We start from the raw sequence: 23,921 nt of genomic DNA, 5'->3' as shown, positions 1-23,921 counted from the left end.
TAACACTTATGTTTAGAAATTAGTAATAAAAAAAAAACTCTCTCCGTTAAACAGAAATTGAGGAAAAAAATAAACGGGGCTATTGTTTCAGTGGGGGATATATTGTACACCGAAAATAAATATTCATTGGAGTTACTAAATAGTTTTAAGGTAAGTGGTTACGAACAATGTACATGGAATGAATTTAAGTGTGATTTATTCATAAACTAATTTCGAGAGGATCACGTGCTTATAATCAACACGGCTGGCTCCTTATTAGCTCCGTAATCAGCCCCATTAGATGATTACGGAAGCTTCATAAATAACCTGAGTTTATCACTCCAGTTATCTTCGTCTTGAAGCTCCCCCCTTTCCACCCCTTCATCCTCCTCCTTTCCTGATTGGGCGACACGGTGGCCCAGTGGCTAGCACTGTTGCCTCACAGCAAGAACACCGCCGGTCCAACCTTTCGGGCCGGTCGGTGTTTCTGTGCAGAGTTTGCATGATCTCCCCGTGTTCGCGTGGGTTTCCCCCGGGTTCCCCGGTTTCCTCCCACCGTCCAAAACATGAACCATAGCCAATCGACTAAGACAAATTATCACCCAATACAACCTCAGTTCACACTTCTCACGGTGACAAGCAGGGGAGTTTTCGAGACCTACCTGACCTCGAACTCCCCTCTCGCCCTTCTAACGGGAGGGAGCCCCGGGCTCGAGGATATTACGAGCTCAGGGCTCTCTCACGGGACAGCATGCCAAATATGCTTTATTGATTATCAGCTAAGTGTGAACTCTTGAAACACACAATTTAGTAACATTTTTTTGTTGTTGTTTAATTTCAGCCCTTGTAAATTGTCTGCAACCACTTACCTTAAAAAATATATATATATTGTAAAACCGAAAATGTCATTTTTGAGCGAGATGCTAATTGTCTAATCTGATTCGATGATCTAAGCTAAGCTAAAAGTGATCAAGCAAGATCAAAAAGATCTAAACTGGACATTGTAGATCCTGCGATATAACTATTGCACATTCACACATTGTGATAAAGATACTGAAATGACATATATTGTGCACTGAAAGTAAAAAAAAAAAAATCATTGCATTTACTATATTTTATTTAATACATTTTTTTTTTTTTTTTTTTGGGTAAGTGGTTGCAAACAGTTTATGTGCTCAATATATATGTTAAACAAGCAAATAAAATTTAGTAATGTTAAACTGTTTAAATTCAGCCCATATAAATAGTTTAAACCCACTGAACTTAATATAATCATATTTAGTAAATTCAAATTGGCTATTTTTGAGTGAGATGCTAATGGTCTAATCGGATTTAATGATCTATGCTAAGCTAAAAGTGCTCCAGCAACATTTAGAGATTGTCTGACTGGATATAATAGTCTCTCGTTTAGCTTTATAAGGGAGCTGTAAAATGAGCTCCCACCCCCAAATAAAGTGGAGTGTTCCTTTAAGCTGAATCCAACAGTTCTTGTCTGTCCATGCGGCTCTTTGGTTCCTCCGTGTGGGTTAGCTGGATTATCTGAAGTGTTTGCTGGCATCAGTCCACTAGACCTCGACACACTGCTATTGGCTGTGTCCAATTCCTAAAGACACTGTTAAGCCAGTGTCGCTGGTGATAACGGAGGCGAGCAGATAAGATGAGAGTGAAGGAGAAACAGAGGGCTTTGCGTTTTGGATTCGCATTGAAACGCAGCTTTGGTCACGCTCTCGCTCTTCACTTTATCTGTGATCGCAGAAATTACTGACAGGTGCTCGTGGCTGGAGTAATTTCATGGTAAAGGTGACAGGTGGGAATTTCACATCATGCCACGCTTCCTGGACAATCTTCAAATGATTGCTTTTTGAAATGTCATCCTCGACAGTACAGCAGGCATGCAAAGCAAACATTATTAAAGCGTATGTTATCTGTGCTGATGAAAATAATGGGCAGTTTGACAGTGCAGTGGCCTTTAAACTCGCATAACAACAATTAAACTGAAATGCGCAAACAACCTCTCCAAAGTTTAGGATCAATAGGACTTATGTTTTGTGATATGGATCATGTAAATCTAGAGGTCCAATCTATTTATTTATTGTATTAAGTTTAATGTTTTCATTTCATCTCAATTTAGTTTAATTTAGTTTAGTTAATCAGGGACAATTCAAATGTAAATAAATATAAATTATTTTCTATAAAAACAGACAATGTAATAATAATAATAATAATAATAATAATAATAATAATAATAATATTCATTCATTCATTCATTCATTTTCTTTTCGGCTTAGTCCCTTTATTAATCTGGGGTAGCCACAGCAGAAACAACTTATCCAGCATATGTTTAATGGAGCGGATGCCCTTCCGGCTGCAACCCATCTCTGGGAAACATCCATACACACTCGTACACTACGGACATTTTAGCTTACCTAATTCACCTGTACCGCAGGCTTTGGACTGTGGGGAAAACCGGAGCACCTGGATGAAGCCCACAGGAACGCAGGGAGAAAATGCAAACTCCACACAGGAATGCCAACTGACCCAGCCGAGGCTCGAACTAGCGACCTTCTTGCTGTGAGGTGACAGCACTACCTACTGCGCCACTGCGTGGACTATAATAATAATAATAATATTTAGAATTTTCCAGTGCCGCTAAACTGATCAAATTTAAACAACAGAATTATAATGTTTTAAAATATTTATATTTCAAATACATCCCATAATGATTCTGAACATTCAGCTTTGCATGTTCATTTATTCATTCTTTTTTTCCCATTGATTTGTTAGTTCTTTCCTTAATTCATTTATTCATTCATTGGTTTTGACATCTATATCCATCGTTATGCAGGATTCTGAATATTCTGCTTTGCATGTTCATTTTTTTGTTTTGTTTTTTCGTCCATTCTTTCATTCATTGGTTTTGACATCTATCTTTATCTATGCTTCTGAATATTCTGCTTTAAATGTTCATTCATTTATCTGTTCGTTTGTTCATTCATTCATTCATTCATTTATTCATCCATTGTTTCTGGGGTCAATATCTATCTATGATTGTGAATAATATGATTTGCATGTTCATCCATTCAGTCATTCATTCATTCATTCATTAATTCATATATCTATCTTTATCACAAATTCTAAATATTCTGCTTTTCATATTTGTGCATCCATTAAGTAATTAATTAATTAATCAATTCATTCATTCATTCATTGGTTTTGACGTCTACATCTATTGTTATCTTTGATTCTGAATATTCAATTTCGCATGTTTGTTTATTCATTTATTCATTCATTCATTGGTTTTTATATATATATATATATATATATATATATATATATATATATATATATATATATATATATATATATATATATATATATATATATATATATATATCCAATAAACACAAACAGGTTTATTCATTCATTCATTCATTCATTCATTCATTCTTTAATCAATTAGTTTGACATCTATAGCTATTTTATCTATTATTCAGAATGTTCTACTTTTCATGTTTATCCAGTTCATTCATTCATTCATTCATTCATTCATTCATTCATTCATTTTCATTTTTTCGTTCTTTAATTAATTGGTTTGATATTTATAGTTATCTTTATCTATGATTCTGAATTTTCTGCTTTGCATGTTCATCCACTTGATTTATTTGTTTGTTCATTCATTCATTTATTCATTCATTCATTCATTCACACATTCATTTGTTCATTCATTTTGACATTTATATCTATCTTTATCTACGTTTCTGAATATTAAGCTTTGCATGTTTGTTTTTTTGTTTGTTTATTTATTTATTTATTCATTCATTCACTGGTTTTGACATCTATATCTATCTTTATCATTCTAAATATTCAGCTTTGCATGTTTGTTAATTTGTTCATTTCACTCATTGGTTTTGATATCTATATAATTATATATGATGCTAAATATTCAGCTTTGCATATTTGTTTGTTAGTTCATTCATTCATTCATAAATTCATCCATCTATTCATCAGTTTTGATATCTATCCATCTTTATCAAATGTCCTCTTCTGGGAATGTTCTAGGAAGCAGGAATTGATTTCCAACTTTCTGTTTCTCCAGTGTGTTTGATCAAATAACAGCAGCCCTGACGACCACAAGAGCCCGTTTTAAAGCCGTTTTTGCGGCGTGTTCTGGATCTGCTGTCTGATCTCCTGCAGTTTTCTCCTGCCTTTATTCTACATGGTCCTGAACTCCTGTCGTCTGCCGTTTCAGGCAAGGCAGAGCAGATAAAAGATGTTTCTTGCCTCAGATAAAAAGCAGACCTGCTCGTACCTCTCATATTAAGTTGTTCATCTTCATGAGAGATCTCTCTTTCAAAGCCATGCATACCTCTCTCCTCATTTCCCCGTGGCAGCAATTATTAAGATAAAGGAGCCGGTGCTTTACTGCTCTTGCTGTTAATCTCACACAGTCTTTTTGCAGACTTCCTTTTTTTGACTGTGTATTATGTTTATTTTTGTGCACAAGGTGGTCACATGAATAGAGCAGTGATTGTTGATGATTGTCTCTGAAATAACCGTCTGTCGAATATATTTATTGTCCTCCTGTCATCCAATTACTCTTCAGAAAACTAGTAGACTAATAAACAATTGCTTATTTTACAAAGAAATTAGATTTTTTTTAAGTAACTTTATTTTTTTTGCAATTATTTCTGAAATTAACAAGCAATTTTTGAGTTAAACTTTTCTAGTAAATTTGATGATACAGTCTTATTGAAAAGGTGTGTGTGTGTGTGTGTGTGTGTGTGTGTGTGTGTGTGTGTGTGTGTGTGTGTGTGTGTGTGTGTGTGTGTGTGTGTGTGTGTGTGTGTGTGTGTGTGTGTGTGTGTGTGTGTGTGTGAGAGAGGCGGTGTAGTGATAAGATTTCATGTTGAATGAGTTGTTGTTGTTGTTGTTGTTGTTGTTGTTGTTGTTGAACATACAGTATAGAGTTATGAATGAATGAATATTACATATAACATTACTTTCCACTCATAGTCTATAAAGTTGAATCAGCAGTCCTTGATTCAGACTTTCATCTACGTTTCAAATGTGTCTGAAAAACACATTTCATTTGAATATTCTAACATAAAACACACATCAATGACAAAATGTTGTTTTAAAATAATGAAAACACTAATATTCATTCATTCATTCATTTTGTTAGGACACACTCCCAACGAAATGTTCCTTCAATCGATCCGTGTTTAGTGTGGTCAATAAGAATCGAGTCGGCAGGACAAATAATACTAGCTTTGCTTTTATGAGTGGTAAAATCTAAACGTTCACTTGCCAACTCAATGAACTACTTTTCTAAACATAATAGTTTTAATAATAATTCCTTTCTAATAACCAATTTTTTTATCTTTGTCATGATGACAGTAAATAATATTTGACTAGATATTCGTCAAGATACTAGTATTCAGCTTAAAGTGACATTTAAAGGCTATATATATATATATATAAGATTTCATGTTGAATGAGTTGTTGTTGTTGTTGTTGAACATACAGTATAGAGTTATGAATGAATGAATATTACATATATTACTTTCCACTCATAGTCTATAAAGTTGAATCAGCAGTCCTTGATTCAGACTTTCATCTACGTTTCAAATGTGTCTGAAAAACACATTTCATTTGAATATTCTAACATAAAACACACATCAATATCAAAATATTGTTTTAAAATAATGAAAACACTTATTTATTCATTCATTCATTCATTCATTTACTTTCCATCTTAGTCCTTTCATTAATCTGGGGTCGCTACAGCGAAATGAACCACCAACTTATCCAGCACATGTTTTACGCAGCGGATGCCCTTCTTGCTGCGAGGCCACAGTGAATGATTGAATTAATAATTAGATAATGAATGAATGAACGAATGAACATGCAAAGCTGAATATAAAAAGATTCATAGATCAAGATATAGGTATCAAAACCAACGAATGAATGAACGCATTAATGAACGAATGAACGAACATGCGAAGCTGAATATGCAGAATCATATATAAAGATGGCCATAGATATCAGAATGAATGAATGAATGAAAGAATGAACAAATGAGCGAATGAATGAATGAATGAACAAACAAATGAATATGCAAAGCTGAATATTCGGAATCATAAAGATGGATATCAAAACCAATGAAAGAATGAATGAGTGAATAAACGAATGAACATGCAAAGCTGAATATTCAGAGTCGTATATAAAGATAGATATCAAAATCAAGATGTCTTGCTATGAGGGCATACACATATGCTGCAAAACATTCTGTCCATGTCCATATGATAATTTTCCAAGTATGTGTGTACAGTATGCTCCAGCTTTAATCTGAGTGAATCAGTGCTGTTTTCTCTGTTTGCGATGAGCGATCAATAGCACAGAGGAGCCCAGACAGTCACAGCGAGACGGATGACCCAGAAAAACAGCAAAATAAAAGCCAAAATCATTAGAGACAATTTTCTCCAGGTTACTCACCATCACCAAACTAGGACACGAGCAGCATTGAGTCACCGTATGCTGACCCGGTTATTGGGGCATCTAATATTTTGTCATCTTCACCATCGGTGTTGTTTGTGTTAGGACACACTCCCAACGCAATGTTCCTTCAATCGATCCGTGTTTAGTGTGGTCAATAAGAATCGAGTCGGCAGGACAAATAATACTAGCTTTGCTGTCATGAGTGAGTTGGCAAGTGAACGTTTAGATTTTACCAATGAACTACTTTTCATAACATAACAGTTTTAATAATTCCTTTCTAATAACCAATTTTTTTTATCTTTGTCATGATGACAGTAAATAATATTTGACTAGATATTCGTCAAGATACTAGTATTCAGCTTAAAGTGACATTTAAAGGCTATATATATATATATATATATATATATATATATATATATATATATATATATATATATATATATATATATATATATATATATATATCAGTTGGACAGGTGTACCTAATAAAGTGGCCGGTCATTGTATATGACTGGCCACTTTATTAGGTACACCTGTCCAACTGCTCGTTAACGCAAATTTCTAATCAGCCAATCAGATGGCTGCGGCTCAATGTATTTAGGCATGTAGACATGTTCAAGTTCAAAGCGAGCTTCAGAATGGGCAAGAAAGGAGATTTAAGTGACTTTGAACGTGGCATGGTTGTTGTTGCCAGACGGGCTGCTCTGAGTATTTCAGAAACTGCTGATCTACTTGGATTTTCATGCACAACCATCTCAAAGGATTACAGAGAATGGTCTGAAAAAAAGGAAACATCCAGTGAGCGGCAGTTCTGTGGGCGCAAATGCCTTGTTGATGGTCAGAGGAGAATGGCCAGACTGGTTCCAGCTAATAGAAAAGCAACAGTAACTCCAATAAGCACTCATTACAACCGAGGCCTGCAGAAAAGCGTCTCAACACGTCCAACCTTGAGGCGGATGGGCTACAGCAGCAGTACCTCCGCTCATGTCAGCTAAGAACAGGAAACTGAGGCTACAATTCACACAGACTCAACAAAACTGGACAAGAGAAGACTGGAGAAACGTTGCCTGCTTTGATGAGTCTCCATTTCTGCTGACACATTCACATGGTGGGGTCAGAATTTGGCCTCAACAACCTGAAAGCATGAACCTTGCATGAATGGTTCCGGCTGGTGGTGTGAAAAGGGGTCCAACCCGGTACTAGTATGGTGTACCTAATAAAGTGGCCAGTGTGTGTGTGTGTATATATGGTTTCTCCAGAAGAGAAAAATATTATAGGAAATACTGTTCAAAATTCCGTGCTGTGTTAAACATCATTTGTGAAATGTTCTCCTATTTAGAGGGTTATTTCAGCAGCAGACACTCAGACCTCAGTGTCTCCCACTCTTAAGGGCTTCATGTCTGATTCCCAGCAGAACAAACAGTGGCCGTGGACATGCAAAATGCATGGATCTGTTAACCTCAGGTATTTCTCAGTCACGGCAGGTCAGTCTTAAGTGGAGCTCGATGTGTTTGGTTAGCTGCGGCTGGATTAGCCATGAGCACAGTCAAAGAGCCTGCAGGGAATACTGAGCATTACTGCGTTTTTACCACGCTTTGCTCTTGAGAATCTGGCAGAGAATGAAACGCTGACCGGCCACTCTTTCAGTGCCTTTGTTTTTCTGATTCATTTTGTCTGTGGGGGATTGTAATGAATTATTAATTTCAGTGGAAGTACACTTACTATTAAGTGGCGCTACGAAGTTTAATATAAACGTGCAATTAAGCACACAGTTTAAAATGTCAGAATTATGGATTTTTTTGTTCGTTTTCAAAGTTATTTTCACAGTATTTCCTATAATATTTTTTCTTCTACGGTTGCTGTATCTTGAGGCTGCCAGTCATATCCTCTAGGTCCGCCTACGCGGAAGCCGATTGGTCAGGAGCCCAGTCACTCATCATTGAGTGACGTGGCTCTGTCACATATAAGGGCGCCAGGGAGAGCGGATGAAAGCACGCTTTTCCTTTGATCCTGTTTTTGTGTGTTTTTGCCGACATTATTTTGTTATTCGTTAATTTCGTTTGGATAAAATGATTTAGTATTGTTTCTGCCCATTTTTTTTTTTTTTTTGTGATTTCTGTTCATTTTATTTTCGATTGTTTGTTCATGACTTTTTGGTACAGCTCTTACCTGGCAAAACAAAAGAGATAATATTGAGAGTTGACTTTGTCCTCAGAGTAAGGTGGACAGGGAAGATGTCGTACGACTTTCATCCTACATACACGTAGTCAATCCATTGTTTAAAACACCAGGGGGCTATTCCATAAACCAAGCTTACAGAAAAAGCCAGTCTTATTTTGGTAAGTCAGCTTTATTAATGGTGGATTCGGTTTCATAAATCAAATTTACGATAGTTTAAATTTAGTTACCCCGGCAACTTATGCTGGGAAACTGGCCTGGTCCGGGGCAGGCTAACTCTCAGGCTAAGTCTTAAGTTCAAACTTAATCAAAGTAATGTTAACATTCACCTGCCATATTCAGATGCCATTTTAATTCACTTAACCTCTTAATAATGATTAAAACTTTACAATCACTTAATAGCAAAAAAAAAAAAAAAAAAAAAAAAAAAAATATATATATATATATATATATATATATATATATATTTTTTTTTTTTTCCCCAAACTTTGCATCGGTACTGAAAAATCTGTATATGCACAAATATATTATTGTAAAGCATCCTGTATAAAATATTAATTCAAAAGAGAGATCTGTGAGGGGTGTTCCTATCTCTCTATCTCTCTCTCTCTATCTCTCTCTCTCTCTCTCTCTTTATATATATATATATATATATATATATATATATATATATATATATATATATATATATAAGTCTCATGTTCTCCACTCCTCCATGACCACCGCAGCAGCAGCTCAGGATATGGCCTGGTCCCGGATTATGGAAACCTTGGGATCATCTCGTCGCTGGTATTGGATCCAACAGTGACTCCACATAGTCTGAGGGCCTCTGGATGAGTATCCCCAGGTGGAAATGGAGAAAAAAAGAGAATAATTAGCGTAGCTGCTGTTCATAGTGTATATAAGCAAGATGCAGAAACTTGTGTGGAAACCAGCTAAGTGATGCATCGAGTGTCTGCTTTACTAACAGTGACTTGCCTAATAAGCCTAACTTTACCCTGATTAACCTAGCTAAGCCTTTAAATGTCACTTAAGCTGAATACAAGTGTCTTGAAGAATATCTAGTCTAGATGTTGAACAGATTCAGGAATTTTTCAAAGTATTTCCTATAATATTTTTTTCCTCTGGAGAAGGTCTTCTTTTATTTTGGCTAGAATAAAAGCAGATTTTAATAGTTTTAAGCCTATTTTAAGGTCAATATTATTAGCCTCCTTAAGCAATAATAATTTTGGATTGTTTCCTGAACAAACCACTGTTATACAAGGACTTGTCTAATTACCCAAACTTTACCCTAATTCAGTGGTTCTCAAAGTGGGGGTCGGAACCCCTAGAGGGGTCGCGGAACAATGAAGGGGGGTTGCCTGTTGATTTCCAAAAATCTACTTATTATTATTAGGCCATAAGAATGACCATATTTTATCCATAACCAACTGAAGAGAAAAAAACGTTTATAGTTACTATAGGAGCTTATTTACTAGTTCTAATGGATTGCGACCCCTGGGGTAATTACATTATATTAAAGACAGCAATAGCTTCAGATGCAGCAGATTGATTTTATAACACCAGGTTAAACTTTCTGGCCCATTTACAGCACTGACATACATTTAAAAAAAATTAAACGAAGAATAGACTTGGGTCTATTGGTGTGTGTGTGTGTGCGCGCCATTGCATGCTGTATTTATAACCACATCAGAGGATATTGGGGGTCGCGAGTCACTGGCATTGTTATTTTAGGGGTCGCGTGCTGAAAAGTTTGGGAACCCCTGCCCTAATTAACCTAGTTAAGCCTTTAAATGTCATATTAAGCTGAATACAAGTGTCTTGTAGAATATCTAGTCTAGTATTATGGGCTGTCATCATCGCAAAGATAAAATAAATCATTAGAAATGAGTTATTAAAAATATTAAGTTTAGAAATGTTGAAAAATCTTCTCTCCATTAAACAGAAATTGGGGGAGAAATATACGGGGGGCTGATAATTCTGGCTTCAACTGTCTATATACGTGTACTGCTTTATCCTGGTCAGAGCACACACCCTCTTTAGTACAGCCAAATGCATAAGAAAAGATTCATTAATTTGGCTCCATTAGCATTTTAGGCCTCGGTGAGAGATTAGTCAAACGAGAGTTCAGCACTATCGACACTAACAGAGCTTGCTCAGATTGAGTTGTTTTGTTTTCTGTTGTCTTTGTTTTAGGTCTGCCCTAGGGAAATTAAACTTGACTGAGAGTCTGCTACTGTGCTGCACTGATAAAACAATGAGCAATGCTTTAAACTGACTACAGCATTCAGCAGCAGATGCTGAGCGTTCCCTGATTTACATTCAGAGGTTTACCAATGTTTCCCAAATGATGTTGAACAGGTTCAGGAATTTTTCACTGTATTTCCTATAATATTTTTATAATATAATATAATATTTCCTATCTATCTATCTATCTATCTATCTATCTATCTATCTATCTATCTATCTATCTATCTATCTATCTATCTATCTATCTATCTATCTATCTATCTATCTATCTATCTATCTATCTCTATCTATCTATCTATCTATCTATCTATCTATCTATCTATCTATCTATCTATCTATCTATCTATCTATCTATCTATCATCTATCATCTATCTATCATCTATCTATCTATCTATCTATCTATCTATCTATCTATCTATCTATCTATCTATCTATCTATCTATCTATCATCTATCTATCTATCATCTATCTATCTATCTATCTATCTATCTATCTATCTATCTATCTATCTATCTATCTATCTATCTATCTATCTATCTATCTATCTATCTATCTATCTATCTTTCCATCCATCCATCCATCTATCCATCCATCTATCCATCCGTCTATCTATCTATCTATCTATCTATCTATCTATCTATCTATCTATCTATCTATCTATCTATCTATCTATCTATCTATCTATCTATCTATCTATCTATCTATCTATCTATCTATCTATCATCTATCATCTATCTATCATCTATCTATCTATCTATCTATCTATCTATCTATCTATCTATCTATCTATCTATCTATCTATCTATCTATCTATCTATCTATCATCTATCATCTATCTGTCATCTATCTATCTATCTATCTATCTATCTATCTATCTATCTATCTATCTATCTATCTATCTATCTATCTATCTATCTATCTATCTATCTATCTATCTATCTATCTATCTATCTATCTATCTATCTATCTATCTATCTATCCATCCATCCATCCATGTACAGTATCCATCCATCCATCCATCCATCCATCCATCCATCCATCCATCCACCTGTCTATCTGCCCATCCATCTATCCATCCATCCATCTAACTCTGTTTCTAAAAATACTACTGTATGTTTACCATATAACGTTTTCTTGTTAGGTAGCATCATGTAAAGAAGCATGTTAAAGTATGATGAATGTGACCTCACCTTTGTGGCTGTCGATGTGAACTTGTGTCGTTGCCTGTCTGGATCCATTGGTATACAAATAAAAAAATGGCAGACGACTCGTTCTGTGTAACTCATGACATAATGCTTTAACAGCAAGTTCCCCACACTCATCCCATATCTAGTGAACAGTATCCACACTTAAATGTGACACCTCCATTAATAAGCAAGCAGCTGCTAATTAGACAACCTGACACAAACCAGTGAAAGCCGGCAACATAAAGACAAATTCCCTCACGACAGGCTTCATCCATCTGCAAAGTTCTCCATCAGGGGGCCTTCAACATAAAAAGCACACAGTACGGGAATGAAATCGCCCCTGTCCAGAGCCATTATGCCTCCGCAGAGAGGGAGAAAAGGAGCGCTTCTCTACATATCTCAAGTTAATTGAAGTTGTGATGCAGCACCAGCCGTAGGGAGTACAGCGATGGCTCTTTGTAATGGAGGTGGGAGATAAATTGTTTGCGACTTTTTGAGGCATCTCATCCCACTCCATCTCTCCGTTTCACCTCCCTCCCACTCCTGGCGCAGACAATAAGAGTTTATTTTTATATATTATGCCTCTGCTGTGGTGCAAATGGGCCAGAACGTGTTGAGATGGGTCAGCGGCGTCCCCTGAGGCTCTCTGATTTGCTGCCAGTTGGAGATATAATATAAACATTGCAGATTTGTGGGCATCGCACAGACTGGATAGCTGTTCTTTGGCCTCCCATTTGGAATAGTTGTTGATTTCCAAACGGGAGGCCAAACATGTTTACTTGAGTCATATGGTGACCTCTCATGAACTTGAAGAGCCGCTTCGGTGGCCGGATGTGCTCCAGTCATGTGGAATTATTGCTGCTTTAGCAAGTCTATAGCATTAAGTTAATTGTTATTTTATTTGGGATAGAGCATGGTTTTAGTTTTTTTTTTTTTAATTGTTAAAATAATAAAAATAATAATTGTTATTATTTGCTTTTCATAACGTTACCGGACAGTGCGACGAAGTGGCGGAGTAGGTAGTGCTGTCACCTCACAGCGAGAAGTTTGCTGGTTAGAGCCTCGGCTCAGTTGGCGTTTCTGTGTGGAGTTTGCATGTTCTCCCTGTGTTCGCGTGGGTTTCCTCCAGGTGCTCCGGTTTTCCCCACAGTAAAGACATGCGGTACAGGTGAATTGGGTAGGCTAAATTGTCTGTAGTTTTTGTTTGTGAATGAGAGTGTGTGGATGTTTCCCAGAGATGGCTTGCAGCTGTAAGGGCATTCGCTGCGTAAAACATATGCTGGATAAGTTGGCGGTTCATTCCGCTGTGGTGACCCCAGATAATTAAAGGGACTAACCAGAAAAGGAAATGATTGAATGAATGAATGAATGAATGAATGAATAAATGAACATTACCTGACACTGAAGACATTAAAATTATGATTATGGACACAATTATAAATAAATAAATAAATAAATAAATAAATAAATAAATAAATAAATAAATAAATAAATAAATAAAGTAGTTGACTTGTTAAATAAATAATCAAATAAATATATATATTGAAAAAAATAAATAAATAAATAAATATATATATATATATATATATATATATATATATATATATATATATATATATATATATATATATATATATATATATATATATATATATATATATATATATATATATATATATATTTATTTATTTATATACACATCATGTAGTGGCTTGTTTAATAAATAAATTGAAGTAGTTGACTTGTTAAATTAATAAATCGAAAAATAAAGCATGCAGTGACTTGTTAAATAAATAAATAAAGTAGTTGACCTGTTTAATAAATAAATAATGTAGTTGACTAATTGTAAAATAATAAATAAATTTAAATAAATAAATAAATAAATAAATAAACAATACTTTGCTTTTCATAACATTACTACGCAAAGTCAGACCTTACTGTCCTAATTAAATCATTAAAAATCATAGCATGATCATATTTTATTGTGGTAAAATAAGCGTAATCTAGAGACCTTGAATAAATGCAGTTTTTTAAGGACATTTTAAGGACAAAATTATTAGCCTCTTTAAGCTATATTTTTTATTGATAATCAACAGAACAATCCATTGTTATACAATAACTTGCATAATTACCCTAACCTGCCTAGTTAACCTAATTAACCTAGTTAAGCCTTTAAATGTCACTTTAAGCTGTAGAAGTGTCTTGAAGAATATCTAGTCAAATATATAAATAAAAAATAAATAAGCAGTCTAATATTTCAAGGGGGCTAATAATTCTGACTTCAACTGTATATATGAAGAGTTCAAATGCAAATTTAAATGCCATCTGACATTTTCTTCTGCAATGAGCATTTTTGTCAGGCTGCTATTAAGTAAATTCACTTTAATGACAAATAATAGATCCTTTTTTTTTCATTGCATTTTAAGTAAAATAACTGAACATAGACTGAACCTGTAAGAAACATTTTTAAATCAAATTGAAGATGGTACTAAGAGGTTTTTGCTATATATAGAAAAGACCTTGGCCTGCACCTGAAGAGTAGCTTCGACTTTCGGCATGGAATGGAAATTGGACTGTGAAACAGGCCCACCAAAGTCAAGGTTTGACCTCACTGATGCTATTTGTGTCAGAATGGGAGTGAATCCCTGAATCCATATTTCAGCATCGACTGGATGCCTTTCTAGAAGAGCGGGAAGCTGTTTAAGCACCACAGTGGCCATGAATTTGAAATGAAGTGTTCAAGCACATTCAGGCTTGGCCTCATCCTATTGACAGGACACTTCTATTCATTCACTACCTGTGTTCGAGTTAAAATGATGCAGATATTTTTTAACGGATGCTTTTAAAATAACTGTAATTTTGCTATGATTGATTAATAAATAAATAAATAAATAAATACATAAATCATGTAGTGACTTGTTTAATAAATAAATAAAAATAAATACATAAAGTAGTTGACTTGTTAAATGAATAACTAAATAAATAATGTAGTGACTTGTTTAATAAAAACATTAATTATTTAATAAATTAATTAATTTATTAACAAATAATATAGTGACTTGTTCAATAAATAAAAAATAACAATAATTAAATGCATGAATAAAATAAATAAATAGATGAATAAAAAATAAATAATGTAGTGACTTGTTAAATAAATAAATAAAAATAATAAATAAACAAATAAATCATGTAGAGACTCATTTAAAAAAAAAAATATATATATATATATATATATATATATATATATATATATATATATATATATATATATATATATATATATATATATATATATATATATATATATATATATATATATATATATATATATATAAAATAAATAAATAAATAAATAAATAAATAAATAAATAAATTAATTAATTAATTAATAAATGAACAAATAAAGAAATATTGTAGTGACTTGTTTGTTAAATAAATAAATAAGTAAATAAATAATGTAGAGGCTTGTTAAAAAAATAAATAAACAAACAAACAAAAAACAAATAAATAAATAAATCTAGTAGTGACTCATTTAATAAATATATAAGTAAATGAATTAATAAACAATTTAGTGACTTGTTTATTAAATAAATAAATAAATGAAAAAAAATAAATAAATAAACAAACAAATAAATCACGTAGAGACTCATTTAATAAATAAATGAAAAAAAAATTAAATAAATAAATAAATGAATTAATTAATTAATGAAAGAATGGGTGAATAAGGTAGTGACTTGTTTGTTAAATAAATAAATAAAATAATAAATAAAACAATAATAATAATTATAAAAAAAATTATTAAAAATAAAACGTAGTTGCTTGTTTGATAAAAAAAAAATTAATAAACAAATGAACAAATTATTAATGTAATGACTTGTTTAATAAATAAATAAATAAATAAATAAATAAATAAATAAATAATGTAGTGACTCGTTTAATAAATAAATAGTACAAAATATATAAATAAAAATGAATGACTGAATGAATGAATAAATGAATGAATCATTTGAAAGATTTTAAAAGGTTGTTTCTAGAGAACTTTCCCTTTACAGCATTTCAGGGGTATCATAGCATGACTTTATCATGACTTTAACTCTCACGGTGAGAACAAAGGGTCTTCTTTTAAACCGTCACTGAAGAGCAAACACACTTCCTCCATGGCCTGCGCTTTTCCTCTCTCTCTCTCTCAGATTTCCATAATCTTTATCTTTCTTCCCCACGTGCACACATCATCAAAGCGTGTCTGTTCACGATAAGAGCACAGAGGTGATGCGGAGAGATATAGAAGCGCGGACAGTATAGGAGAGTGTGTTAAATGAAGTTCTGGAGATGTGCATAACTCACCTGCCCTCATTTCTCTTTTAAGGACAAACCGTTTACCGAGTAAATCATCTCGCACCCTTTACGCTCATTTATCTTCTCTTTTTTACACAGGAATAGATAAGCATGACTTCAGCATTTTTTGCTCATGTAGTAAATCACGCGCTGCCCTCTAATGCCTTTCAGCAGAGGTGTGTGTCTCACAGGCTTGTGTGTGTGTGTGTGTGTGTGTGTTTCAGCGCTGGACCCAGATCAGGAGAGCGTAGAGGCCTTGATGCAGAGGTTTAAAGAGAGTTTCCGAACCAACACCACTATGGAGATTACACACTTCCAGAACGTCACGCACAGCTCCTCCACAGGGCGGAAGAGAGGACCAACACACACCAGAGGTTTGCAATGACACACACACTCACGCACACACATACATGAAGTATCATATGTCACTAAGGGCTAGTGTGATGATGCTAAAAATGCATTCAAGAGTTGACAAGAGTTGGCATGCTGTCCCGAGAGAGGGCCCTGAGCTCATGAGATCCTCGAGCCCGGGGCTCCCTCCCATTGCAGGGCGAGAGGGGAGTTTGAAGATTTTTTTTTTACAGGTTATTTTCGTTTTCTACTTTGCGCTCCGCATCTCTTCATTTTTCTCTCCATTTTGAACATGTTACTATAACCGAGCAACGCAATAATATCCAGGTGCTACAGATCAGATGGTCAGCGGAGGGGGAGGGGTGGTATAATTTTTTAGCTAATAAAATGCAATGTTATATCCATATAAAATGCAAAATAAACATTTTTGACAAAAAAAAATGTTTATTTATTTTTATTATTTGAAACTTTTAATAAGGATAATTTCAAAAATAGTTTTGGCACAGTGGCGCCCCCAATGTGTGGCGTCCCTATGCGCCGCATATACTGCAATACCCCCTTTTTTGCGCCCCTGTGTGACGGCAGCCATATTGCACCAGACCGCACACAACACACCAGCTGATTGGTCGAGAGGAGTCAGGATGATGAAGCTTTTTATAATATGGGGATGCTCACTGAGCAGTATGGAGTCCCCATCACTATACTGGGGAGCCACACGGACCGCAGGCTGGGCGCCCCCTGCTGGCCTCACTAACACCACATCCGGCAGCAACCTAGCTTTCCCATGTGGTCTCCCATCCAGGTACTGACCGGGCACAGCGCTGCTTAGCTTCAGTGGGCGACCATGTGAGAGTTGCAGAGAGCTACAGTAGCTGCCGGCTGTGGCCAAATGTGGCCAGGATGCCAGGGTTAAACCCCTACTCCTTTTCAAAGGACATCCTGGGATTTTTAATGACCACAGAGAGTCAGGATCTCAGTTTGACGTCTCATCCGAAAGACGGCGCTCACTGAGCAGTATGGAGTCCCCATCACTATACTGGGGACCCACACAGACTGCAGGTTGGGTGCCCCCTGCTGGCCTCACTAACACCACATCCGGCAGCAACCTAGCTTTCCCGTGTGGTCTCCCATCCAGGTACTGATCATGCGCAAAACCAAAATATGACCTTTTGTGATGCATAATAGAGGCCCTTTTCATTTTGTTCTCATCCAGGAATATCAATGCAGCCAAAAAGTGGATTTATTCCAATCAAATGCGTTCATTGTTGATTCAGTTTAGATCAATAACAGTATCAATAATGTGTAGGGAGTTCATCCGTTTTTTTTTTTTTTTACAGTAAACGATCATCATCATCATATGTGGCTCAGTTTCGTTTCAATTTCATTCTCATCCAGAAGTATCAGTGCCGTCGAAATACTCCCAACTCATCCGGCAGAAATTCAGAATGAATTAGCATTGAACTAAAACTAAATAAAAGCCAAACACATAAGTCATCATTTCATAAATTCGCCACACGCCACTGCCGCTCAATCAGGTCAGAGCTTAAAAACATTCCCATCCCATTAGCCTCACCGCTGAGCCACAATTTACCAGCGCCAGTCTCCACCCTGAAATTAAACCCGAGTGGAAGCGTCGCCTGCCGGGTCGCAGCGCTCAAATACAGCAGCGTGAAAAGAATCCATTCTAGCCTTGATTTTTTTTTTTTTTTCAACTCCTCACCGCGTGGCTCGTTTTCTCCACTTCCCTGAAATAAAATCTTTCCAGGACCTTTAATTACTGCCCACATGAAAATCTGCCTTCAGCACAAAACTCTTTTCTTTTTCCCTTTCCTGCCTCCATTGAGGATAACAAACAGGCTAATGGGACCAACTCCGGCACAGAGCTGGAACTCAATTAAACCGAGAAGAAGGAGTGCAAGTTCATCTGGCTGCTAACAAGTAGATTAGGCTCTTCTAGAAATAAAAACCCACCAAATGAATCAAATGCATGGTCAAATATTACTTGAGATAGGGGTCAGTGTGATTTATTTATACCACTATGCCTGACGTGGCAGTGTGATCAATGCATTTAAATGCTTTTTAATTTTTAATAGATGTAATTAGATTAATTTCTGAGTGTTTCTTATGTATTTAAGTCTAACTCACACTCACCGGCCACTTTATTAGGTACACTTTACTAGTACCAGGTTGGACCTCCTTTTACCTTTGTTCTTAATCCTGTGTGGCCATGTCATAAACATGAATCATCTCAGACTGGTTTCTTGAACATGACAATGAGTTCACTGTACTCAAATGGCCTCCACAGTCACCAGAACTCAATCCAACAGAGCAGCTTTGGGATGTGGTGGAACGGGAGATTGGCATCATGGATGTGCAGCCGACAAATCTGCAGCAGCTGCGTGATGCTGTCATGTGAATATGGAGCAAAATCTTTGAGAAATATTTCCAGCACCTTGTTGAATCTATGCCACCAAGGATTAAGGCAGTTCTAAAGGCAGAATAGGGTCCAACCTGGTACTAGTAAGGTGTACCTAATAAAGTGGCCGGTAAGTGCAGATTAGGTCCTTCCAGAAATAAAAACCCACCAAATGAATGAAATGCATGGTCAAATATTACTTTTAGAGAGGGGTCAGTGTGATATGTTAATACCACTGCGCCTGACGTGGCAGTTTGTGTCAAGTAATTTCATTTTTTTTTTTTTTTTCCTCATGGCTTGTGATTTTGCTTTCCACACAATTCCCGCGGCACATTTGCATGGATTTACACGCGGGGTTGGTCTCTTAAGTAGATTAAGACTGAGAAAGGTTGAGGGAGGGAAGCTGCTTATGCCAGTTTCCTGGTCAGAGATGCCAGGCGGAAATGCATAAGCAGTTCTGGAGGCTTGTGCAAATGTTTTAGAGGAACATTTCATTGTTCTCGCTTTTGCGTTCTGGTCCAAAATGCTGAAAGCTTATTCAGGCTAGTGGCTGTCAAGCTTTAAACATTTATAAAAAGGCAGCATGATAGTACAGTTCAAATAGCTCATAAAGCAAGCACTATATTCATTCCACAAGTCTATTACTAATATCTGAAATTTAGATGGGTATATGTAGGAAATCATTAAATGCTGGAACACGTTTAAAAACAAAATACAAATTTGCATTCAGTTATTGTTGCAATATTATTCATGTAAAACAATATGTAGTTGATATAGAAAGATCATGAACGTTCTTTATGCTGCGTTCACACCAGGCGCGTCAAGCGCGAGTGATTTACATGTTAAGTCAATGCAAACACGCGAATAGACATCCTGCGGCGCGATACACGCAAATTGCGCGAATGGCGCGGGGCGAATTGAGCGTTTTGCGCATTTGACGCGTTTAACGCGGGTTTCGCGCGAATCTCTCGAATTCGAAAATCTGAACTTCAGCGTACATTCGCGCCGCGTTAACCAATCAGAAGCTTGCTCTTGTGGGGGCGTGATTGTGACTAGAACCTGTTGTCGCTGTTCCGGGGGAAATCCTCCAGCCTTCACCGACAACAGTTCATCAAACTTGGCTTGGCTCAGTCAGAAGCACCGCTGAAAGCCTCCGTCATCCTGGTTCAGTTTCTGGAGGAGTTTATGAGCTCACAGAGCTGGATGCACCTCTGAAATTATGTAGTGGACTCAGACACGGCCCTAAACGTATCGACGCTGTTTTTCAGCCTTCATAAAGCACATAAACACTGTTATTTTCTTCATAAAATCTATGTTAGCCGTTAAGCTATGAAGCTAGTGTCTTCGGTCAGACAGAAGCCCTGCCCATCACGCAAATCGGCGTCTGTTTTGAAGTGAATTTGACGCGCGAATGAAGCGAGTAAACTCAAATGTTCACGAGGCTATTTACGCGCGAATATCGCGATTTATCCTCGCGTTCCGCGTCTGGTGTGAACACAGCGTTATATATATAGTAAAAGTCACTCGCCAGAGAAATTTGAGATCTAATAAAAGCATACACAGTGGCCTCTGGAGGATTCACGAAAATAGAAGCTGCAAATAAACGTACCTCCTGGGATGTATTTTGCGATCTCCAGAAATGTATATAGGGGTATATATCAACATTGAGACTGGGTTGCAAGTCTCACAGCTACTTAATTTTAACCCTGAAATTTTTGTGCGTCTCTCTCTGAGTTGAAAAAGCTTGTGCGAGCAAGACAGCCTACAAATCTGACTCAGTTACAACATTTCTATTAGGAGGAATGGGCCAAAATCCCTGCAAACTATTGTGAGAAGCTTGTGGAGGGAGACCCAAAACATTTGACCAACGTTATACAGTTTAAAAGCAAAGATAAACTAATACCAAGGGAATGTGTGTAAACTTTTGATTGTCTAGAATCTAATAAAAAATAAATGGCGAGGCAGGGGCGCAGTGTGCAGTGCTGTCGCCTCACAGCAAGAAGGTCGCTGGGTCGAACCTTGGCTCAGTTGGCATTTCTGTGTGGAGTTTGCATGCTCTCCCTGCCTTCGTGTGGGTTTCCTCCGGGTGCTTCGGTTTCCCCCACAGTCCAAAGACATGCAGTACAGGCGAATTGGGTAGGCTAAATTGTCCGTAGTGTATGGGTGTGTGTGTGAATGTGTGTGTGGATGTTTCCCAGAGATGGGTTGCGGCTGGAAGGGCATCCACTGCGTAAAAACTTGCTGGATAAGTTGGCGGTTCATTCCGCTGTGGTGACCCCGGAATAATAAAGGGACTAAGCCGACAAGAAAATGAATGAATGAATGATAAATAAATAAATAAATAAATAAATAAATAAATAAATAAATAAATCAATCAATCAATCAATCAATAAATCTTATTATTTTGGCATTTAGCAAATGTAAACATTAAAAAATTAAAAAAAATAAATAAATAAATAAATAAATACCAAGGAAATATGACTGTCTTTTGACAGTCTTGAAATTAATAATCCCAAAATAATTATCTCATTATTTTGGCTTTTAGCAAATGTAAATCATTTAGGAAATCCTAACAGACCTAAAATAGTAAACGTTTAGTATATGATTTACCATCAGACATTTAAAAAAAAATTAAATAAAATGGTTATGTACCTTTTTTTGAGTGAATGTAAACTGGTTTCAACTGTATATCAAGTGCCGCTGCCAATAATTTCCAATTAAACTTAAAAGCCAGCATTTTCGCTGAAGGTCTCCGCCTTTTGAACACAATGATGTACCATAAACTGAAACAAGTTTTATTTTCTATTCTTTTATTAAGAAAGTCTGAGGTTTTTGCAGTAACAGCATCTCACTCACCTCCTCGGGGGCTTCAAAACACACAAACACTGCAGTAAATCAGACACGGGAACGCTGTCTCGCACCCTGAGCTGTAATCACAGTCTATTGTCATAAAAATAACGATCAGAATTTGCCTGAGAGACCTGCTTTTGTCTTCTCACACGTCATAATCACCTCTCCTCTCACAGCAACTCGCACACCTCAAACTTTCAAGCAGAAGCTTCAAGCACCTCCAATTAACACGGAGGAAGAGCCACGCGAACACCTCATGTACGAGATCAAGCCCTGTAAGAAAATGACACGCATGGAGTTCAGAGGTTTATGCAGATGAGCAGTCGATGAATGAAAAGTACTTACCAATTCGTTTCTGATCTGCATCTAGTTTGGAGGTTAAATAGATACTAACTACTCAATAATAATCTTTGACTCGTGCAATATGCTGTGGAGGTGATTTTTGTTTGATTCCGGTGCACCGGTTTCCCCAATAGTACAAACACATGCGCTATAGGAGAATTGATAGGCCGTAGTGTATGAGTGTGTGTGTAAATGAGTGTGTATGGGGGTTTCCAAGTACTGGGTTGCAGCTGGAAGGGCATCCACAGTGTAAAACATATGCTGGAATAGTTGGTGGTTCATTCCACTGTGGCGACCTCTGATTAATAAAAGGACTAAGCCAATGGAAATGAATGTAAGAGCCGGATAATAATGCTGTAAAATAGTTTCCACTATAGTAAGGAAGCAGACCCATACAAAATGCCTATGAAGCAGCTCACTTTAAGATGAAATATCACTGTGGCGTTCACACACACAGCACAAGACGCTTATTAAATGTATTCATAAACCCAGTGCATTGTCAACAACACAGATCTGTTCAATACATATTTGATTGCAGGTCTATCTTTCACTGAATCTATTTACCGCCAGCAGGAAAAAACAACAAGAGTATGCCTCTGTGATGTATTTCATTTTCTTCCTTTACTGTGGATTGAATTGCACCAACCTTCACACTAAACGAACTGCATGCATGTATGTACAGTTGAAGTCAGAATTATTAGCCCCCGTGTTTATTTTTTTTTTCCCAATTTCAGTTTACAGTTTTTCTCGATTGCTTGGATGTAGTTGTCAACTGAAACTCCACATTTTCAGAACAGTAAACACACAGGCCTAAACAGCGGCACTCATGGTCAAAATGACACATTTTGCTTGCAAAAGGCACATATCGTGTCAAAACATTTAACATATGCAACAGAAGCTAGTTTTACCTTCAAACTACACAACTTGCAAACAAGTATATGAGCTCTTTCAATTAATCATTACACAATGGACAACAAAAAACAAAATACAGAACTCAAAATGCACCACCATTGCTTGCCATTGTAGCTTATAGCCAATGGCATTTGTTGTCTCTATTTGGGCTGTCAAATTCGCCTTTTTGCAAAGAATTGGATCAAGAATAAGATGTGCTTTGATTGAATATATATTGAATTCATGACATTTTTCAAACTGTGGCTGAAAACTGAAATACTGTATTTAAAAAAAAACAGACAAAAGTAATAAAATACTGTAAATATTAGAGAAAACACATGTAAACTAATATACAGTCAAATCTATTGGGAGTATAGGACACAGCCATATTGACCTCCTCCATCAATGCTGGCACAGAACAACACAGACCTTCCATCGTTTTTATAAGGTTTGCAGAATGATGGCTAATTGAAGATTTGTGTGAAGTAGTGTCAAACCGGTGCTTCAGTGATTTCATACTGATGTTGGTAGTTTTTAATAGTTAGGAATAGATGGATTCTGTTTGGTTACCAAAACTAAAACAATGGAGTTTGGACTGCTTGAATGACATCTGTGTTAACTGTTTGGAAAAATGGTGGGGAAA

General features: G+C 36.1%; 1 protein-coding gene across 1 annotated transcript in view; it reads left to right on the top strand.

Annotated features, from left to right (window-relative positions):
* Window positions 1-23,921, top strand: part of astn2 (astrotactin 2) — a 574,772-nt gene that overhangs the window by 239,879 nt on the left and 310,972 nt on the right. The window contains exon 4 of the mRNA XM_073951693.1: window positions 16,653-16,802. Coding sequence (XP_073807794.1) covers window positions 16,653-16,802 — 150 coding nt within the window. The remainder of the gene's footprint in view (window positions 1-16,652; window positions 16,803-23,921) is intronic.

This window comes from Danio rerio, chromosome 5 (assembly GCF_049306965.1).
Source record: "Danio rerio strain Tuebingen ecotype United States chromosome 5, GRCz12tu, whole genome shotgun sequence".
NCBI lineage: Eukaryota > Metazoa > Chordata > Actinopteri > Cypriniformes > Danionidae > Danio > Danio rerio.
The sequence above is the reverse complement of the archived record's forward strand: the minus strand, read 5'-3'. Positions and strand labels throughout refer to the sequence as shown.